Genomic DNA, 22,712 nt, shown 5'->3' on the forward strand with positions numbered 1-22,712 from the left:
AGAAGTTGAATCCTGTAAATGAATCACAGTATTATGCACGGTGAAACAGCAAAAAAATTAACATAAGTTACAGGAAACATATATAGGAAGTCCATCAGTATGTGAAATGACAAAAGGTAAGTGAATATTCCACTGAGCAACCTTTTATCTGAGCTCAAATACACAAGAAGAAAGTTCCTATGTGGAACTGACCAAAAGAAGAGGGAAATAAGCAATAGCTAAAAATAAATGGTCAAATATATTAAATACCAGTATAAAGATGAGCTACAAAGAGTTGTTTTTAGCAATTATATTAACATCACACTTGCTTAGCATGTTGGAGAATAGAACGTTTTGCAATGTAACTGATTAGAAATATTTTGGAATATTTGTAGCATTTTAACTTTCAGTCATAATGATTTCTTTTTATTGAGTGAACAAGCAACATGTTAATTGTACAATATACTTTTTGCTTTAAACAAAGTGTTTTCTTTTATTGTCCATAACCTTTTTTAATTCAACATTCATAGATCTTCATAACTTAAAAGTGGTCATTTACATTTCAGTAGGATCTAATCCTTCCAGACAGCAATCTGGTCTATACATTGTCATTAAAAATATAGTCTATGTAATAAATAAATATATAAAATAAATATAATATTGACATTTCTATAAATAGTTTTTTGTTCGTTTATACAGTGTCCATGGTAATAATTTTAGCCCATTCCAAAGACTGGGAATCTTATATCTTCTTGGCTCTTCTCTTCTGTGTAATATAGTAAATATCTGCTTTCAGCAGTGTGTCATCCACAGACCCGAAATATATCAACTTCTGATAAATATATAATTTTTAGCTCAAAGCTTCTTTATTTGCAGCAGCGTTTATCACCACTTAGTGGCCTTTCATTTCTCTCCAGCAATAAAAGTGTCCATTGTCTATGAGTCTTTTGTGTTCCTCGCCTCCTCAACAAATATCTAGAAGCAAAATTCAGTGGAGAATATAGACGTGTGAGTATAAAAAAAAATCCTGGGACTGTGCGCTTCATAAAGGCTTGATAGTATTAATAGTGGTAATGAATTCAACCAAAATGGTCGCCTCAGAATTGGCCATGAGTTTCTTGATGGCACTGCTCCCCAGAATAGCTAAAGCTCCCGCGTATGTACAACACTTGCAAGGCAGCGAAGTTTATCAACTATAGTTCAAGAGGTCTCTGTATAATGTTGGTACTTTTTCAGGGTCCACGGGTCTAGGTAAAAAGTGAGTAAATTTTTGATGCCGTTTAGTCCTATATCCTTCCCGTGGGGAGCCATCTTTATTCAAAGCCACATAATAATGTCTCCCAGTATCTAAGTGTTTATACAAAGTTGATGCGTAGGTATTATACCAGTTCTCCTCAAATTGCTCCCGGAAAACACACTCGGATGTTAATTTTTTCTGTAAGAAAGAGAAAGGACATTAATTAGAAGGTATAATACATGTGTTTTCAATGCTATTTATTTCCTACGTTATATTCTGTTTGATAAGTTGAGGGTAAAATTGAAGAACTTCTTTCCACTTCATATGATAATAAGAAAAATGGGCGAGATTTTAATTCACTCAAGTCCCAGCCACTTGCAGAGGTTAAACTTGGGCCCAATGTTGTTCAAGCCAGGAGCTAATTACCATCACTTGAGAAATAGCGTGACTTAGAACCATAGAAAAGTTGTGTGGCAGAAAGATGCCATTCAGCCCATCATGTCTGCACTGGCCAAAACACTTAGCATTATAAATCTAAGGTGCTGTTATATTTATTTTACACTATTCAGTTTTAATATTTACCATGTTGGAGTGAGAAGCAAAACAACTGGATTCCTTCAATAGAGAACAATCTTCCAATATAATTCAAATGACCAGCAGAATTGCTTCACACATTCCAAGCAACGTTGATCTTTTCTGGTTAAAGTGTAAAACCTAGCAGCAAAATTGTGTTCTCACTAAAACAGAAGCCATTTCTATTCTCTAAAAGATGAATACTCTCTCCCCCTTTCTCTTTCTCTCTCAGCCAGGGGACTGTAATTATGTTCATTGTGGGGATGAGCCTAAGGGAGCTGAAATTAATTTTGCCAGAATTGTTTGATTTATCATCTGCAATCACCTTGAATCAAAAGGAAGCTATTATCTCTTTCCCGCTGGCAGGATTTGACCAAAGTCTTTATAAGGCACAACCTTTCAAGGCACTGTCCCAGAAGAAGGCAGCAACCAATTCACTGGCAACCTGGCTCAGTGGCAGCACGCTTGTCTCTGAGTCAGAGTCCCATTCCACAGACCTGAATGTATAATTTAGACTGATTCTCCAATGCAGTGCTGAGGGAGTGCGGCACTGTCGGAGACTCCATCTTTCAGATGAGATGTTAAACTGAGGCCTCACCTGTCCTCTCAGGTGGGAAGTAAAAGATCCCACATCATTATTTGAAGAAATGCAGGGGAGTTTCCCCCGGTGTTCTGGCCAGTATTTACCCTGCAACCAACAGCTAAAATCAGAGATCCCATCATTTATTTTTATGCTGTTTGTGGGATTTGCTTTGAACAGGTTGGCTGCTGCATTTCCTACATTACAACCATGACCACATTTCGGAGGCATTCCATTGGCTGTAAAATATAAATGCGAGCTTTTTCTTTCTTGAACTCGTGGGCTTACTGAAGACACTCAACAAGCATTCCCCCAATTCTGTTAAATTATCACTCCATTTTTTTGCCTGTTTGATAAAATAATGAATTGAAATCCCTGTGTGTATTTAAAACAACTAATTGAGAATAAGTGCTGTTCAGAGCCCAGGCAGCTTTCCACAGGGAAGTGGAAACGTTGGAAGCTCAGTCACCATTGGCCATTCCTGCCATCACCTTATGGTTCATCTGTGCACTCTTTGCTAGAGAATAACAGTGAGGGAGCAGATTACATAGCACACAATGCCCAATTGGTAAATGCAAATCTGAAACACACAGGTTCAATTCCACATATGTTTTGAGTGACCCAGTCTCAGTCTGGGTGGTGGCAGGGATATTACAGTCGACCTCAGCACCTTGGACCAGAAAAGGAAAAGAATCACTAGCACTATCCATTTAGGCCTGATGGAAGGTGCACACGTGGAGGGCAGGTGACAATAGGGTCAAGTGCATTTGTGACACTTCCTGAAAGTGAAGAGGTTGCCGATACTTGCGGGCAAGGTTCATACATCAAGAATGTCATTTTGACATGATAATGGAGTGTGGTTAACATTACTCAGTATCATAACTAAAAAGAGAGGGAAATTGTAGAGGAGAAAATTAATGGGGTAATTCAAAACAAATACCTGCCATTACCTACATTTTTGATGAAGGAGGGCACAAAATTAAATATTTTGGATAACTATATTTTGGCAGGTTGTACGGTAAAAATCATGTTTGGACTCCCTGTGTGAACTTTAACTGAGTACTCAATAATGAGATTGATATATTCCTGCTCCAGATATTCCCGGGCATCTTAGCCCCTATAGAAATTGAGCAATACATTTTCAGCCAGAGGGTCTTGCTTTCCAATTCCAAAATAGATTGGCATTTAAATGCTCATACCAAAGCTAAATACTGCCGATGCTGGAAATCTGAAATAAAAACAGAAAATGCTGGAAATGCTCAGCAGGTTATGGTGACATCTGGAGAGAGAAACAGTATTAACATTTTAGATCTGTGACCTTTCATCTCCACAAGATGCTGCCAGATCTGCTAAGTATTTCTAGCATTTCCTATTGATATTTGACGCTTGAACTTAGCTGCTTCAGTTTGGGTGAGTTTAGTCAGTTCTCAAACAACTCACTAGAGGGAGCACTGTGGAACAGGAATATGTACCATTTTGGGAGGGAGTAAAAAGCAGAGCAAAAGAAGAACTGGTAGGACCAGTCCTACTCATTGGAAACATGTCGCCTTTTGAACAATCAGGCTTGTATTAACGGCAGACCCATCCTGTTCTGATGGTGGCAGGAAGCAGCAGTGTAGGCCCTGGAGAGTGGAAAAAGAAACTGCTCAGTGGGGGAGGGGAAGCATAAGGAAAGCGCTTTCAAGTCTCAGACTGATACAAAGCTTTGAATTATTTGTTTCAGCCAGAAACAATTTAAAAAAAAAATCTCCCTGATGTAAGCCTAAATTTATATCCGTTTTAAGTGACTATTCCCTGTTTTATATGAGACACGGTAGATGACAGGTACTTTGCTGGGGTGTGGGCAGCTGAGCACTGCCCTCTTCACTCAGTGACGTGCACAAGACCAGCCAAAACATTTTCAGTCTGCTTTGTTGTGTGGCGGACTGAACTAAAGAGGCGAATATGATTGTTGGGGCAAAGTTGTTTCTTTTCATTAGATTGAGCGATTATATAACCTATATTTTAAAAATGATAGACCTTAATTAAATGAAACATTGAAAACAGGTAAATTCATATTTTTGCATAATGTTTATAATTATCCAGGAATGTCATTATTAAAACCCTGTTGTTACAAAGCTAGCTTTATAGAAGCACTTGTCCTGACATAAAACCCAGCGAGTAAATTCAGAAGTTCACATGTTGATTAAAGTAAACTTTTGCCAGTCTCACTGAATTTATAATAATGATAGCATGTATTAGAGAGTCCTTAAGTTGGAAACCTACCAACAAAAATATCGGTTATGCCCTCTACACCTTCAGATCAGATACTGCCAACAGCTGTATTATTATCAACACCCTTGGTGGGAAGGATGGTGACTGATGAATGGTGCCTGATCCTCAGCCTGGCAATAGTAACATCACATGAATGGGAGGTAAAGGCGGTTATCCTATTTACAGGTTGTCATCACCTTCATAAACTAAGCTTCAAGTGTGCCCCACAGCTGACCCCAGCCTAAGATCTGACTAGTTTATTTGAAAGGGCAAACGGCTGATGAGCCCTGCATATTCTGTTGCTCCTTCATTCTCTCAGGATTTCAGTTCTGTTGCAGAAGTGAAAAACTGTGTGCTCATTGTAGAAACAGTTCTTGTATTATAAAAGCAACTATTTCAGCTTGTTGATTTGTAGCTCCCTTTCCATTTTAAAGTCTAATTGGAAAGGGACTTGAGGCCTTTTGCAAGAGGATTCCCGAAACCAAGACTATTTACTTCAATGAAAAACGAAATGATAAACCAAATCCTAATTCCTATAGCCTTACTTTGATTTCTAAAATATTTCTTTAGCCTTTGGGTATAAAACATGTTCTAAATAACTGAATGATTACAGGTAGTATGAATTATATTGAAAGTTCCTGTGTCAGCAGGGTAAACACCAGCATCTTTATCCTTCCCTGTCACTCATTTTATCCTAGTTCCTTTCCTTAATCTCACTCCTTCATTTTCTCCGTTCTTTTAATTTCTGTATCTGTACTGTATCTCCTGCTCTGGCACCCTGCTGCGTTAGAAAAATATGATCCAAATTGAATGGAATTTGCCCTATTATTTTCATTTGCCAGCAACAATTATTGAAAGCAAGCACATTTGCTGCGAGTTACCTCCTGTCCCCTGAAATTCAATGTCAGCTCGGACACCCTTAATCCTTAAAGCTACGCAATCCTAAAACAATTTTCATTTAAGATGTCAGCAGCCACATGGATAGTAGACAGCAATGTGGAAAAGGTGCTTATGAGGAATTCATTTATTCTTTTACAAAACAGCAAAATTCCAACTAAATTATTTTCTCTTTTTCCCAGTTATGGTGCAATGAAACCCATCATTCATGGGAAATTGGTAAATGCTCTGAAACTGACTGCTAGAAGACACAGGAATAGTCATCATGGTGAAACCTCCACTCTCAATATCATGACAAATATTAACAACTTAGCTGTACAGAGAATCACAATCATGATCCCGTCCTTCCCAGTACAGCCAAAGGTTGGTACTCCAGAATGCTGTAACAATCATATTGTCCCATTGGTGTTGCAGGCCAAAATTAAACTGTACTTATCTTGGCTCAGTGGTCCAGCATTCTGAGTCAGAAGGTCATGGGTTCAAGTCCTGGTCCAGAGCCTTGAACACATAATCTAGGCTGACACTTCAATGCAGTGCTGAAGGAGTGCTGCACTGAGCGTGGTGCTGCTTTTCAAATGAGACGGCAAATCAAGGCTCCAAATGCCCTCTGGGCATAAAAGATTCCATGCTACATTTTGAAGAAAGGTAAGAAATCCCCTGGTGTCCTGGCCAATACGTTCCATCAGCTAACATCACTGAAAGAGATAATTACTGTTTGTGGGACCTTACTGTCAGCAAATTGGCAGCTGTGTTTCCCTGCATTACAATAGTGACTATAAGTCAAGGGTATTTCATTGGTTGTATAGCATTTGGGATGTCCTGAGGTGGAAAAAACCACTATATAAATATAAGTTCTCTTTCATGTGCATTGCACAGCAAAGGACTTCCTGGTCCATTATGAACCCCATTCGCACCGTTGTTAATTTATAAAATGTATAGAGATTACATTGTCTCATACTTATGAAGAATGGGGTTCAGTTCCCATTGCTGTAAAGCTGCCTACATATCAGCCACCTAAACACTGCAGTAATTTCCATGTCACCTGACAGAAATGTGTTTTAAGGAAAGCCTTCAGCAATAGTCACCTTGACTGTCAAGAAGGGTGAGTGATACAGGGACATTGTGCACTGTGTGACACTGAAAAATACCAGAATATACACATTTTAGTGCTCCTGAAATACCATTACAGTTGTTCTTTGATAACAATGAGCAACTTCTAAGGGAAGGAACAAGTCTATACTGCTATTTCTGATTGATGTGTTGAGTTAAAGGGCGTTATTGCTTTTAATAGTGGGTTTACTATTAGGCACAGGTCTGGGCCAGCCAGGAATAACAGGCTTCAGAGCTCTGCTCCTGTGCCACAGCATCGGGAGCTATGGCGAGATCACATTGCAACAGATGGTATATCTGCACAGACCAAATACTTCCAATGAGTATTTTAAAAAGGAAATTAACTTAAGCAACCCCATTCCCTTACACTGAGGGACTACTTCAATGAAAAAGGGTTGGATGATATTCTGCAGTTTCACCTCATTTCACTGCAGCACGGATTCCACAGTGACAGCAGCAACTCAAAAAAACAACTGCAGTATACACTTTGAAAGTCACAATCTTAACTTTCATTGCTGCATGCAGGATCTTTACTGCTGCCCAGGGAAGACCAAAGGGATCCAGGGATGCAGAAGAGTGTGCTGCTGATCTGTCCAAGTGGACTACACCATTGGAAACATTTGCCATTGGTGTTACTATTGCTTCCACGGGAGCAGTTGAGCATTACTTTCTGAAGTTAGCCACTGCCCCTCCAGCCAACACTCAGTCACTTTATAGCCAGGTTTACCATTGATTGCAGCCCTGTGTTGCAAAGGAGGATTACCTTGAAGATGGAAATATAAACTAGCTGTGACAAAGGAGTTTGACTGAAAGGGGACCACAGATACATAGGGAATGACAAGTGATCAGAAAATGAAACTCCTGAATATTATGTCAACTTAAAATGGGACAGTGGGACAAATGGTGGTTCTAACTGGCAAAAGGGCTATTTTAAGACTGATATCAGGAAGCGTTTCTTTATACAGTGATGAGAAATGGAGAGATCTTCTGGATAAGATAGCTGACTTAAACACCCTAGAATCATTTCAGAAACAGCTAAGATTCCATGATTTTTTTTGAGGGGGGTAGCGGGAGGGGAGAGTAAGTATGGCCTGAATGGATGAGGTGAGATATGCCTTGATCTTCTTTGTATCTACAGTAACATCAGGTGCCACAACTTTGCATTACCCTCATCCTCCCATACCTACACTAGACAAAAAACTGAGGTTTCCTGCAGAGGTTTCAATCTGACACACACACACACACACACAAACAACAGTTGATAGAAATCCGGTAATAATCAGTCTTTCCTGAGATCTCAGTGTAAAAACTTTGGTTCAATTGCCTGAAACATTGCTGGGCACTTGTGTCATAAGAATGTGCAAAACACGTTGAACTTACCGACCCATAGAGCTCGCCTCTCTCGTTCATCCCCAGATAAAGTCCCGAGTCCACCCCACGGATGCTGACCAGTCCCACCGCTAAGCTGATGAACTCCAGGATTCCTGCACAACACATCAGAGAGGGGAACTTGTCAATGGTCACAGCCGCCGAAGCAGGGAAGGTAAGAGTTACATTAGCGTAGTCTGTTCCGCCCGAGGGGACAGTAAAAGTCACAGAGGATTAATGTGCACATTTATTGGATGTTTCAGAGTCTAGGGCAACTTTCTAAGTGCCCAGTAATGGTCACACAGACAGCTGATGTCAAATATACCATATAGTAACGAGATCTTAACGCCTCTTTAATTCACTGCACAACGTGAATAGAGTTTAGAAAATAACACTATTAGGTTCCTTTATATGTTACAGAAATTATACTGTGGTCACCAAATAGTTAAAAAAAACGAAGTATCAGTGATTATTTTAAAAAGAACATGTTTAAGGCTGGCTGTAGTATATATGGGTGTCAGGTCACAGGATCTGGTTCTAATTATAAAGCCCTCTATTCTTTCACATTTCATTTCTTACATTAGTTTGATTGACCTTAAAATAGCCCGTGTAATGTCTACTCAGAAAGGCGGGATCGCTTCAGGATCGGGAGCGATGGAAAGTTTTGAGAAAACATGTTTTTTTTTAAGATGATCTCCCTGTGTTTGATAATAAGGGGGAGGAATTTGCAGTGATTTATGAGACAGTTTGGTTATTAGGTAAGAAGGGCGCTTTGAAGCAGGTCTGGGAGTGAAAAAGAAGCACTCCATCTTTTCTAGTGGATGAAAGACACCTGCTTCAACCGGTGGGAGAGAAAGGAGGTGGAGGCGAGGGAGTGGGGGAGAAAGGCACAGAGGTGGAAGCTAATGGCATTTAAGAATAGGAGGATCATTCTTCGCTGCTCTTTACTCTTCAGGCTCTGGGCATTCGACTTCCAGTTTCCTGTGTTTCACTCTCCCACTTAAAGCGTTTACTCTCCATTTCTCTGTCTGTTTGACTCACCCAGTCCCCGGCTAGAGACTGCCTCTGTGTTCCTCCTCTCCCGGTATGTGTCTACATTGTCTCCCTCAGCTTCTGTCTCCTAATGTGTTGTATGAACCCCTGTCTTTGTGAGGATCTCTGCTGTGTGCCTGTCTCTCCCGCTAGTCTGTGTCTGAACTCTGCCACACTCCCTATCTGCCATCCCTCTGGGCAGGACTTTCTGCAGTGGCTATAAATCCGTGTACCTTTCTCGGTTATTCTTTGCTCCCCCCTCCCTAACTCGACATCCCTTGAACGAGGGGATACGACTTTTCCCGAATGTAACCGCCAGAGCTCTGGGGTTTCACTGTAAATACAGTAACATATCGCAACCGCCCTGTGGCACCATCACACACGCTCTCCCAAATGCAGTGTTAAAACCTTCAACCGTGCCAGACATGGTGCGGGCGTTTTATATAAATCTTTCCATATAACCCTGCAAAGCGGTGTGGAAGAGAGTCTGAGGCAGTCCAGCTGGAGTTGTACGGGTGTAAAAAGGTAAAACAAAAAAAGGGTGAAGGGTAAACATGTTTTAGAGCGCCAAAGTTGGATGGCGTGTTCCCTCTGCACATTATCCCCCCAGTAAAGCCGTCAGTAACTGCAGGTACACAACCTCCCAACAAATTGTAGAGTTAATTGCATTGTGCATAGTAACTGCACCAAATTCGGCGTGTGCATTTGCCCAGTTTCTTCCACAGTTTAACACTCCCTCCTTCCCTTGTCCAGACTCACTGACATTTTAAAATGTTTATAAACACCAGTTGCTAAGAACAAGGAATTGCTCCAATTGTACACCCTCCACCACCACCCCCATCCTCCTCCTCCCCTCTCCCGCTCACCGAATCGGCTGTGATCCTGCCGGGTCCCGTGGACAGTCCCGTTCGGGAAGATTTCCAAGTGGAAGCCGGTCCTGCAGTAGAGCTGCCTCCGCCGGAGGATGCCTTTGAGGTGGGCGAAGTCGGTGGGTGTTCCCCTCTGGAGCCTGCCTTCGATCTGCCCGAGCCTCTCGCTCAGGAACCCGGGGGAGTCGGCCTGGGTCAGCACGGGCATATTCCCAAGAGAAACGGCGTGCAGGTCTGAGTCCAGGGGTCCCAGATAGCTCCCAACCTCGGCCATCAGAGTCATGAGGCAGCCGGAGCCAGGGGGCGATCAATTAGAGCCGCGATCACTTTTTATTAATCAACCCTGTGCTCGGGAGAGAGTGAAAAAAAAACACCTCCCAATGCAGCCCCCTCGTGTATAATAACAGACGAGACGACTTTGTTTTGACTGCACCGTTTATAGGGATCCCGGCGCATTAATCTCCGCTTAAATTTCATAACTGAAGTCCAGGGGAATCAGATGAAAGCAGCTGTTTATATACATACTCTCACATTGACATATTCGATATTTAAATAAGCCCCGCCTGGCATCCTCACGGCTAATCGTCTCTGAGATTCATTGGGCTCGAACTGCAACCCATTGTTAACTATGTAAAAACACACACACACACACACTCTGTGATGCATAGCAGCACTTGGCAGCTCGGGCTCCTCCACTTCTAGTGAAATCATATAACTTCAGCTCTTATAAGATGTAGCAAAAGGAGCTGCCAACGTGGCTGGGTGCACTTTTTAAAAGCAACTTCTCGATCCATTCCATCAAAGAGGAGGAGGGGAGGGAGGGGGGTGTGAGGGGGTGTGGGGCGGGGGGGAAGAATCTCGATTTTTGCCCCCACGTGGGGGTACTCAGCCACCGTGGACTCTCTAAAGGATTTTCTTAGTCCCCGCACAACTGGAAGGAGGCTGAGGTTTGTCCAGGGGGCTTTGAGGGCAGCAACTCCCACCTTGTACAGCAGGTGTTTTCCCAGCTCATTTTGTTCCCCTCTACCTCGCACCACCACCCCCCCCCCTTGCCTATTTTACACCAGCGGCTGATTCTGTGACGAACCGTGCCAGAGCTGGGCTGGGCCGGGCTAATCAGCACTCAGCACCTCCAGGGGCTGACACAGCAGATCGCCTTTACCCTTTGACACGGTGGGTTCGGCTGGACAGGTCCTGGATGGCATTGAAGGTCTTGAAGCCTTCAGTCCTTCGGTCCAGGAGGTCGGTAGAAGTCGCTGTTGATCGCCTTCCCCCCCGCCCCACCACCTCCTCAGCTACTTTCTAGGAGTTGCAGAGCGGCACGTTGAATTCCTGTTGTTGTTAAAACTAAGCAGTGCATTAGGGCAACTGTTTTTACATATAGGAACCCCTCCCCCAACACACACCTCTTTTTGTAGTTAAAACGCCGTAAAAATGAGTACCTGTGACTACTTGACAGGAAAATGCATTTAAAATGATTATTTAAGGTCATTGTCTTCATGAAACAATGCCAATGTTTTTGTTTGGGGGGAGGGGTGGGGGAGCCAGAGCTGTAAAAGATCCGTGCACCATTTTTATTGTGGGCCATAATAGTGGAATAGTGTGTTAGTAAACAGAAACTCAATGGTGAAGACAAATTCTCTTTAAAGCTTTAGGCTAATTTACTGCAGATTTTGCCTCACTACGAAATGGTTTCAGTTTGGCAGCAATTCAAAATATGTGATATAGGAGTTTTTTTTTATCTTGGAGGGATCTGGCTAATTGCAGATGCTCCATTGTCCCTCGTTTGACCGTACTCCTCAGTATAAACAACCTGTCCTGCAATGAACTGATGCTATGACAGACCCACGGAAATGTAAGACTACGAATCTTCAGTAGGATCAAGTACATCTCATCCAACCGGCTAAAAGTGTTGAGCAATGTGCTAGATTACCAGAACAAAGCATTGGTTCAAACTGGGGAAACAAAAGATTCTGACTGGAGTCAGAAGGAATCTCTTCATACAAAAAAAAGGTGACCATTTCTTGGAATGATCATGCAGGTACAACAGACAAACCCCTTAGAATTGTCCAGAGTTGATGTGGGTGTCATTGGTAAGGCCAGCATTTATTGCCCATCCCTCATGGCTTTTGAGGAGGAGTGTCTTGCTCGGCCATTTCATTTAAGAGTCAACCACACTTCTGTGGGTCTGGAGTCACATGTAGGCCAGACTGGGTAAGGACAGCAGATTTCCTTCCCTTCAGGACATTAATAAACCAGATGGGTTTTTATGACAATCAATGATAATTTCATGGTCGCCATTACTGAGACTGGCTTTCAATTCTGGATTAATTAATGTTATTATCATGATTTCAATTTCCACCAGCTGCTGTGGTTGAACCCATGTCCCTAAAAGATGAATTTTGGCCCCTTGAGTTACTCATTCTGTGACATTACTAGCACACCTCCACAGTTAGATGATGTGATGCAAGGATTTTTTTTTTGCTGAATGAACCAAAATGTGCCAAATGACCTCCCTCATTTCTATCTTGTGAACACCACTCCCATTGATTCTCCGATCACAGGATTACAGAATTGTTATAGTGTAGAAGGAGGCCATTCAGCCCATCATGTCCACACCAGCTTGCTGAGCATTTTAACTTAGTACCAATCTCCTGCCTTTTCCCCATAACCCTGCACATTGTTTCTATTTAAATAATCATCCGATGCCCTCTTGAATGCCTCAATTGAACCTGCCTCCACCTCACTTCCAGGCAGTGCATTCCAAACCCTATCTACTCGCTGTGTGAAAAAGCTTTTTCTCGCCTCGCATTTGCTCCTTTTGTGAAATACTTTAAAACTGTGCCCTCTGGTTCTCAATCTGTTTACGAGCAGGCACAGTTTCTCCCTGTCTACTCTGTCCAGGCCTCTCATTATTTTGAAAACTTATAACAAGTCTCCTCTCAGTCTTCTCTTCTCTAAGGAAAACAGTCCCAACTTCTCCAATGTTTCCTCATAACTGAAGGATTATAACTATATGGAATGGTTAGTTAGCTAGCCTTCAAAACTTGGCACCTGGTGACAAATTGAAAAGGGGAGAATAGTTCATGAAGAATAATGAGAGGCCTGGACAGAGTAGACAGTGAAGGTCGCTTTTCCCAAAATGGGACAAAGGGGTAATATATGGGTGCATTTCCAATGGTAGTATTGCTGTGAAGTGGGTTCTCCCTGCAGGAGGGAACCTCACTCCATGTTACACCAGAACATAGGAGCAGGAGTAGGCCATCTGGCCCCTCGAGCCTGCTCCACCATTTGACTGGATCATAGCTGATCTTCTACCTCAACAAATGAAATTAGACTTGCAGTGCACTGTGGAATTGCTCTGCATTGATATGTCCTTTATTGAAGAAATGCATCCTAGAGGATCCAAAACTCCTAATGATTTGGCTTTCAGTCTCATACTGACTTAGTTTCACATGTTACCAGTGCAAGGTCAACTCTAGGGATTTTGATTTTATTGGAATTTTGGTCCTTTATTAACATTTATAATACAATATCACCAAAGCCTGTCCACAATCCACAAGGCACAAGTCAGAATTGTGATAGAATACTCTCCACTTGCCTGGATGAGTGCAGCTCCCACAACACCTCAAGAAGTTTGACACTTGACATCATCCAGGACAAAGCAGTCTGCTTGATTGACACCCCATCCACTGCCTTAAATATTCACTCCCTCCACCACCAATGCACAGTAGCAGCAGTGTGTACCATCTACAAGATGCACTGCAGCAGCTCATGAAGACTCCTTTGACAGCACCTTCCAAACCTGTGACCTCTACCAGCTAGAAGGACAAGGGCAGCAGATGCATGGGAACACCATCACCTGCAAATTCTCCTCCATTCCACACACCACCCTGACTTGGAACCATATGGTCACTGTGTCAAAATCCTAAAACTCTCTTCCTAACAGCACTGTAGGCGTACTGCACCCATCCACCACCTCCTCAAAGGCAATTGGGGATGGGCAATAAATTCTAGCCTAGCCAGGGACGCCCACACCTGTGAAAGAATTAAAAATAAATGATTGGATGGCAACAAGCAGAACGACGCATTCCCATAGTTTGGGTAATGAACATGGAGCTAGCAGTATGACTGAGTGTCGTTGATCCACTGGCCTCAGAATCCTACAACAAGGAGCTGTTGAACCATTTGACTGCCGAAACATCAGTTTTCAGTGGACAGTACATTCAGCAGAATTATTTTGAAGAGGGTGGGCGCGGTCGCCAGAGCATTAAGGCCCCGAGGCCATAAAATATAATAATTTAACATTGTCTCCTCTGCCTGTTCTGCATGCTGTGAGTGACAGGATGGAAATCCGAAACCCTTGACAAAAAAAAAAGTCCCAAGCTGTTGCCTCTGGAACACGTTATCGTATCTTAAAATGCAAAATGTCCTCGAAACCCTCTCGCCAATCCGGTCAAAATGTTCGTCCCAGTTTCCAAAGTTAAGTGGCCACCTGCTACGGTAATAGTTTATTACCATATCTGGTATGTTTGATAATTGGTTGAATACAGAGCACAAACAGGGGCATGCATGTCAAATATGAAAGTGGATACTGCAGTGCTACTGTTTGAAAGACAGGTTTGTCGTTAGGGTTAGGAGAATTCTCCCAGCTCATTTTACCACACTAGCAACAACAGCCTTCTATTTAGTCTTAACCGCTGAATGTGTGTGTGTGTGAGAAAGAGGAGAGAGATTTACGCATTTTACATAAAACACATTTGGACATTCATCCTCATTTTAGGGTAATTCCCACGCCTGTAATCTGACAGAGAGACTACCTGTTTGAGCCGCTCCCTCCACAGAACCACCTGTCGCCATGTGTTTCGCATTCTTCCTCCACGATCTGGAAGTGTGATATTAAATCCAGATTTAGTGTTCTGTCATTTTATGAATCTAGACCACGGGAAAGGGGGCTGGGTGGGGTGGGGGGGCGGTAACGAAACAGAAGAAAAATGGCCCCTGTCGAGGTGGGAAGGAGCTGGGTCCTCTCGTTAGGGAGATCCCAAAGCAACGATAAGTAGCCACAAAGGAAGGGATCAGTTTGTCCCAGAACTGTTGGAGTCTGACTCAAGTGGCCGAGAGTCAGTTTTAAAACTGAAATACACAAGACATTTTCTGCTGGCTTCAAGGAGTTTGCAAAACAATGTAAAACACTCCTGCCTCTCCCATGTCTCAGCGCCTGCATTGAAAGTATATTACAGTTAAAATGACATTTAATCGGTGAAGAGAAAATAACACGCAGGCGGCGGCATTTTCAATGAAGACACAGCCACTGCTTGGCGCACATTCTGCTATTTAAATATTGCACTTTACCAAAGCTCTGAGATGCGATTGTTACACACCGCTGCTGACGTGAGGGAGCCTGTCATGTGAAATCCCCAGCCCTTGTCTCTGTGAGGCTGACTATAGCACAGTGATACACACCAGTGTATCATGTTCGTCTCGGGATTGTGTTTGGTGCCATAAGTATGTGTGTGGTTTTTTTTTACATTGGAGAGCTGTAGAAAGCAACAGCAACCTGTTGAACACAGTGTAACATTTATATTGGGTGGAGGTAATGTTTTCTGTAAGCCACGATGAGTTCAGTGCTGTCCTCATACTGTAATATCGCTTTGCTAAAAGCACCCATTTTCCATTTGACGGATGATACATAGATGTCCTGGCTCAAAGCAGATCATTCGTGTATGTTGATTGTTTAGTCTTTTGTTAATGGCGATCTTTTTGTTGTTTTTTTTTTGTGCGCCTTGACAGTGCTACTGAGAAATTCACATTGATCTGGCCATCAAACTAATGCGGGGAGGCCGTCATAAAGCAGTATTACATTGAACAGGTGGGGCCCACCTACCAAAACCTATCGGGTAACTAACATAGGCACGAACTCATTCCTCAGTTAAAATAGCCTCAATGCAGGCGGTTTCACAAGACGATCCCTTTAATGCGTGGCTGCACAATACTTTGATTCACCACGCAAGAATGCTGCTTGAATACATTATTTTTCAACTCGCCAGCGTCGAGAGAGAAGCCAATTTTTTGTCTCCCAGCATGATGGATGGCTGTAGTTTAAGAGCAGAAGCCAGTTTGCGGTATCCCAAAGTGCTACTTGGGTAGCCTGTCTCCCGTGGACAGTTTCATCGAATCTGATTGAGTGATGAGGCTAATTGCAAAGGGCTTGCTACAAGCTGCCCGAGGGTAATTGCAGCACTCCTGGGACCCTTAGGATATCGTCGCTACACAACAATTCGAGAACCATCCTAGCAAATTCCTTTTTCAAAAATGGATAGCATTCAGTTTATTCGGAAAGATCTGATCCCCGTAACCCCTTAACTTGGAAAGAGGTATCCCCTCTTCAGTGTTGGCCAGAATTAAAAGCTGCAATCAGACAATTAGATGTTTATTCTGATGTGTGTTTTTTTTGATTGGATATCGAAATTCAAAGCATCCAGGCAGAGAGTCAGATTGCTGCCAGGCTTTGTTTCAGAGAGATTACTGAGGGATGACATGATGTTAATTCTGCGATCCATACTCTGCCAGTATTAAGTGACTTCCATCTGTCCAACGCAATGCTTACATTGTAAATCCAAAACTGGCTCCTTCTGACTGAGCAAAGTGAGATTCGCCAGAGGTAAATAATCTCACAATGTTTCGATTTAACAAGGCATGTTAAATCCAGTGTGATGGCAAGAGCTGCTTTGCAAAAATGCTCGTGAGTTTACTGGTTCTCGGGGACAGTTCTCGAAATCTGCTTTATCTCAAATATTCAAAGAGCAAGGATTCCCCCCCTCCCCTCCCTGTTCTATAAACATTCATATTTCTAGCTGTTGGGAGAATGCTCTGTGCATGTATGTGTCCAAGCAATCCCTCTCCTGGGCAGGACAGTGAAGAGCTCCAGCCAGGCTGGAGCCAAGCAATGTCAAAATGGTTCTGCCTGGCTGGAACCTGAACCTGCTACTACTGGTCTGAGATCAGCAGTTGAGAGTGTAAATGCACCATGAAGACTGCTGGCAGGTTGAGGGAGATAACTCTGCCCTGGGATGAACAGTTTTAAAAAAATATTTTCAGATCATGTTTGGTGACACTGAACTAAGCAGCTATAACAACGATGCTGCTCCAGTATTTCATGGTGTGTTTAATGTAATACTGCCTTATGACAGCCTCTCTGCATTAGTTTGATGTCCAGATCAATGTGAATTTCTCTGTAGCACTGTAGAGGCACAAAAAAAACAACAAAAGGATCACCATTAACAAAAGACAAAACAATCAACATACACAAAATGATATGCTTTGAGCCAAAACATTGTCTACCAAATGGAACAAAAACAGAAAATGCTGGAAAAACTCAGCAGGTCTAACAGCATCTGTGGAGAGAAATAAAAAACAGAGTTAATGTTTCGAGTCCATATGACTTCTTCAGAGCAGGAAGAAGAGAAGATGGGTGCTTTTAGATATTACAATATGAAAACAGCATTGAAAGCTTTGTGACTTACAAAAAACATTACCACCGCCCAAATGTGCACTGTGTTTACAGGTTACTGCTGTTTTCTCACAAAACACATTTGTTATGAAAATTGAAAAACAATTTAGGAAATCAGTGATTTCGACACTGGCCTTTTATCTTTGGGATCTGAGTTCAAATGCAGCTCAGACTGATGGGACAAGTGCCTCCTCTTTTCAAGGTGAAATGAAGCTGAAGTTTCAATCCAGTCTCTAACGGTCTTGGGTCTAAAACTAATTTGAAATTGCTTGGCAATCTCAGAGAAGATGTAGGATTACAGAAATAGGCCATTCAGCCCATCCAGTCCATGCCAATGTTTATACTCCACTCGAGTCTCCTCCCATCTTTCATCATCTAAATCTATAATCATAACCCTCTATTCCCTTCTCCTCCATATTCTTGGGTAACTGACAAAAGAAATAGGTGGGGAGGAGGTGGGTTGGGGAATGAGATGCTGGTGCAGTAGAGGATGCTCCTTACAGGCTGAGGCTAAAGCGCATTGCTTGGGCTTTACTGTAGAGCTTTACTCTGCGTGGTATAAAAGTATACTGGACCTGGCTGCCTGGAAAGTGAAGAGTTATGTTTTCAAGCACCAACAAGTTTCCTCTCCCATGTTGATGAGACCAAAATAAATGAGGAAAAGAAATGCTGAACATAGGAACACAGGGCAGGGCAGGAGCAGGCCATTCAGCCCTTCCAGCCCACTCCCCCATTCAGTAAGATCATGGCTGACCTGGTTGCGGTCCCAACTCCACTTTCCTGGCTGCTCCCCCATAACCCTTGACTCCCTTGTATATCAATAATCTATCTAACTCAGCCTTGAATAAATTCAATGATCCAGCCTCCACTGCTTTCTGGGGATGAGAATTCCACAGGCTACTTTTAAACTAAACTTTCAAACTCTTAGACTAAAATGCTTTAATAATGCCCTCCTTATCATCCCTATGTTCCCTCATGGTCTGTGGAGGCAAAGAAGGTTGATGAGTTGGCTGACATATCATTCCATAATATATAATCTTCAAGAACCGGAATATATAACAACAATTTTTTAAGGGTCTAAATACCATTTGTACTGTGAGTATCACAGACTAATGCAGCATGCAGAGTGTGAAAGGTTAGGTCAGTTGGCTAGATAGCTAGACTGTGTTGCAGGACAATGCCCCAGTGTGGGTTCAATTACTCTACCTGCTGAGGCAGTTCTTTGGGTCTGCCTTCTTGCTTTGCTTCATAGTGCTGTCATTTAATTAGCAGCCCTTGGACAATAGAGTGCTATATAGAGAACATGAAACAAGATAGTTTACTCAATTGAAAGTAGTAGGTATCAAAAGCAGGCTGCTGTGGTCCTGTATAATGCTTTTGAGTGTTTTATCCACTATTGATGGACTAATTCATAAATCAATTCAAGATTTTGCTTTTTGGAATGTTAGGATATCATGTTCCAGCCCTCAAGTTGCTGCCACCTTTGAAGAGGTGCCTCAGATATCTGCTCAGAAAATATGTTAACAAATTAGTTGTATTATAGTACCCTTTATTCCACGCGTTCATTGCTATTTATTTATCAATATGTCACAATTTCTCCAGTAACTCACAGGCCATATAAAACATAAAATTGCAAGAGAAAAAAAAAGATTATGGGGTGGATTTTACAGTGGAATGGATAACGCCCTCACCCTGACCTAAAAGCCGGTTGGCAGCTGGGTGACGTGAAATCTGGTATGCCCTGCAGCAATAATGAGCTGGGAGCGGCCTTGATTAGTGCAGAGTGGGACTTCTGTCCCTCAGGGAGAGGATGTCACACCCTAGAGAGTTGCCGGCCATTCTGTTGGCCAGCAGCTCTGTAGTCCCAGTAGCAGGTCTTGTGGCACAATGGGTAGTGCCCCTACCTCTGAGCCAATAGATCGGGGTTCAAGTTCCACCCCAGCATTTGATGGACATAGAAGGTGCATTTGTGGTGTGGCCAAGCAGATTGATTGTCTGCCTGTAAGTCCTTCCAAAATGCCTATGACTGGTGGTAAGAGCAGGAGAGTTTCCTGCTCAGCCAGAACTGTGTGGTAGCTGCAGCGCAACAGCCTCATCATGTTAAAAGCTCCACGTGCAAGCTCTTGCCACGTGCCTAGAAAAGGGTAGTGGCCATTGTTGGAACTACAACCTGTCCCAAAGAAGAAGCAAAGATGTCTCCTGGACTTCATGTCAGTCTGGGGATTTTGGGTGGACATGGTTGGGAGGGTACGGGACCCAATACTCTAGTTGGGCCTAACCAAAGCTTTAGAAAGGTTCAGCATAACTTGCTTTCTTACTCAATTTATGAAGCCCAAGATCCCATATGCTTTAATAAAAACAGAAGATGCTGGAAAAACTCAGCAGATCTGGCAGCATCTGTGGAAAGAGAAACAGAGTTAACGGTTTGAGTCAGTATGACTTCTTCAGAGTTTCCCATATTCTTTGCTAACCACTCTCTCAATATGCTCTGCCACCTTCAAAGATCAATACACATGCATCCCTAGCAGTTCCTCTGTTCCTTCACACTCTTAAAATGGTGCCATTAAGTCAATATTGCCTCTTCCTAACACTTCTGCCAAAATGCATCACCTCACACTTCTCTGTATTGAATTCCATCTGTCACTTGTCTTATCATACTGCTCACCTATCTATGCCTTGTTGCAGAAAACATGCATCATCCTCACTGTTTGCCATTCCTCCAAGTTTGGCATTATTGGCAAATTTTGAAATTTTACTCCATAATTCCAAGATTCAAGTCATTTATCTATAGCAAAAAAAAAGCAGTGGTCCTAACATTGACCCTTCGGGAACACCAGTGTCTACCGCCCTCCAGTCTGAAAAATAACCATCTACCACTACTCGTGGCTTTCTGTCCTGAAGCCAATTATTTTATCAATTAACACCGACCCTTCTATTCCATAAGCCTGAATTTCGCTAACCAGCTTTTTGTGTGGTACCTTGTCAAACCCTTTCTTAAAATCTATGTAGACAACATCTACCACATTCCTTCATCAACCTTTTCTGTTACTTCATCAAAAAATTCAATTAGATTAGTCAAGCACAATCTGGCTCTCCTTAATTAACCCAAACCTCTCCAAATGCCTATTGATCTTTTCCCTGATTAAGGTTTTCGAAACCTTACCCACCACTAGTGTTAGATTAACTGGCTTGTAGTTGCTAGGACTGTCCTTTCTTGAATAAGGGTATTATACTTGCCACTCTCCAATCCTTTGGCATCTTCCCCATATCTAGGGAAAATTGAAAGATTAAGACAAATCCTTCTGCTATCTCTATGCCAACTTCCTTTAGGAGCTTGGGATGCAAACCATTCAGACTTATTTATCCTAAGCATAGCCAGCCTTTCCAGTACCTCCTCCCTTTGAATTCCCACGCTATCCATTGCCTCCACTATCTCTGCTTCTACTGATATTTTGTCAGATTCCTCTTCCTTAGTAAACACCAATGCAAAGAACTCAAGTATTCTAACCTTTCCCTGCAGGAATCATATATCACTATTTTGTCTCTAATAGGACGCACTCCACCTCTTACCACCTGCTTGCTATTTACATGCTGGTAGGAGATTTTTGGGTTCCCTTTTATGTTGTCTGTCATTCTATTCTCATATTCTCTCTTTGCCAGTTTTATGTTCCACTTCACCTCCACTCCCAACCTATTGTATTCACGTGACATGCATCATACACCCTGCTTTTTGTTTCATCATAGTCTCTATCTTTTGCATCACCCAAAGAGCCCTGTTTTTCTTTCCCTTACCATTCACCCTTATTGGAATATACCTAGCTTGGTTCTGAAGCATCTCTTCCTCAAAGATAACCCATTGTTCCATCACAACATTTTCTGTCAGTCCCCAGTTCCATTTTATCCTGACAAGATCCCTTCTCATTGCATTGAAATTGGCCCTCTTCCAACTGTGCAGTTCTATATTCGATTGATCCTTTTTCTTCTCCATTACTAGTCTAAACCCTTATGATACCATGATAACCCTTACACAAACATTCCCCCACAGACACTTGGTCCACCTCATTTTCCAGCGCCTGATCCAGCAATGCTTTCTTTCTATAACAAAGACAAAATACTGTGGATGCTGGAAATCTGAAACGAAAACAAAAAATGCTGGAAAAGCTCAGCAGGTCTGACAGCATCTGTGGAGAGAGAGAGACAGAGATAATGTTTCGAGTCCGTACTCTTCTTCAGACCTGGAGAGGAGTCATACGGACTCAAAACGTTATCTCTGTCTCTCTCTCCACAGATGCTGTCAGACCTGCTGAGCTTTTCCAGCATTTTTTGTTTTTGTTTCTTGTTTTCTTTCTACTTGGGTCGAGAACGTACTGACCAAGGAAGTTCTGAACACATCTGAGAAATTCCTCCCCTTCCTTACTCTTTACTTTAACATTATCTCAATCAATATTTGGCTAACTAAAGCCTCCCCAGTTCTTGCACATCTCTGTGATTTCCCTGCAGGTATCTCTATTTCTATCTCTCTCTCACTATTTGGAGGCCTATAGAATACCCCAACTCTAACCAAATGGACTCTGCCCTTGCCACCCAAGGACATCCACTCTTTCCAACACTGCAATGTTGTCCTTAATCAGTACTGCCACCCTATCTCACTTTTTCCCTTCTCTATCTTTTCTGAACACTTCATATCCTTATATATAAGCACTCAGTTCTCACCATTTTTAAGCCACTTTTCTATCACTGGCACCACATCATATTCTCACACTGCTATCTGTGCTCTTAACTCAACAACCTCTTTCAACACACTTTGTGTGATTACCTATATGCGTTGTAACCCTGTCTTTGCATTCAATGTCATTCTTCTTAGTTTGCTCCTATCTAAAATTGTACTACTTCCTTCTTTAGTACTGTCCAATAATCTCACTTTTTGCACCTTATTCCTCTTTTCTACTTCTATATGCTAGTGCCCAACCCCCTGCCAATTTATTTTAAAACTCCCCCAGCCCACAATGACACTAGTGAACTTCCCCACGTGAACATTGGCCCAGTCCATTTGAGGTGCAACCTGTCCCATTTGAATAGGTGCCTTCTGTCCCAGAACACTGGTCCCAATGCCCCAAGAATCTGAAACCTTCCCTCCAGCACCATGATTCAAGCTTATCATTGATCCTCCCTGTCTTCCTATTTATAATTAAACTAAATTAATGGAATGTTCTTGACTCCTCTTGATTGGGGTGCAACTATAAAGAGATCTTTCTAATGTGCTTTCAGAGGCTAGTAACCACACAGATCAATTTTATACAA

General features: G+C 42.4%; 1 protein-coding gene across 1 annotated transcript; it reads right to left on the reverse strand.

The window, feature by feature from the left end:
* Positions 1 to 401: 401 nt before the first annotated feature.
* fgf16 (fibroblast growth factor 16) lies at positions 402 to 10,367 on the reverse strand. The gene is made up of 3 exons (XM_078546271.1): positions 9,896 to 10,367; positions 8,010 to 8,113; positions 402 to 1,414 (listed from the first exon to the last, which is right to left on the reverse strand). Exons 1-3 carry the CDS (start codon positions 10,179 to 10,181, stop codon positions 1,169 to 1,171), a joined length of 636 nt encoding a protein of 211 aa, XP_078402397.1. The 5' UTR covers positions 10,182 to 10,367; the 3' UTR covers positions 402 to 1,168.
* Between the last annotated feature and the right edge of the window lie 12,345 nt (positions 10,368 to 22,712).

The sequence above is a fragment of the Cetorhinus maximus genome, chromosome 8, assembly GCF_964194155.1.
Source record: "Cetorhinus maximus chromosome 8, sCetMax3.hap1.1, whole genome shotgun sequence".
Taxonomy (NCBI): domain Eukaryota; kingdom Metazoa; phylum Chordata; class Chondrichthyes; order Lamniformes; family Cetorhinidae; genus Cetorhinus; species Cetorhinus maximus.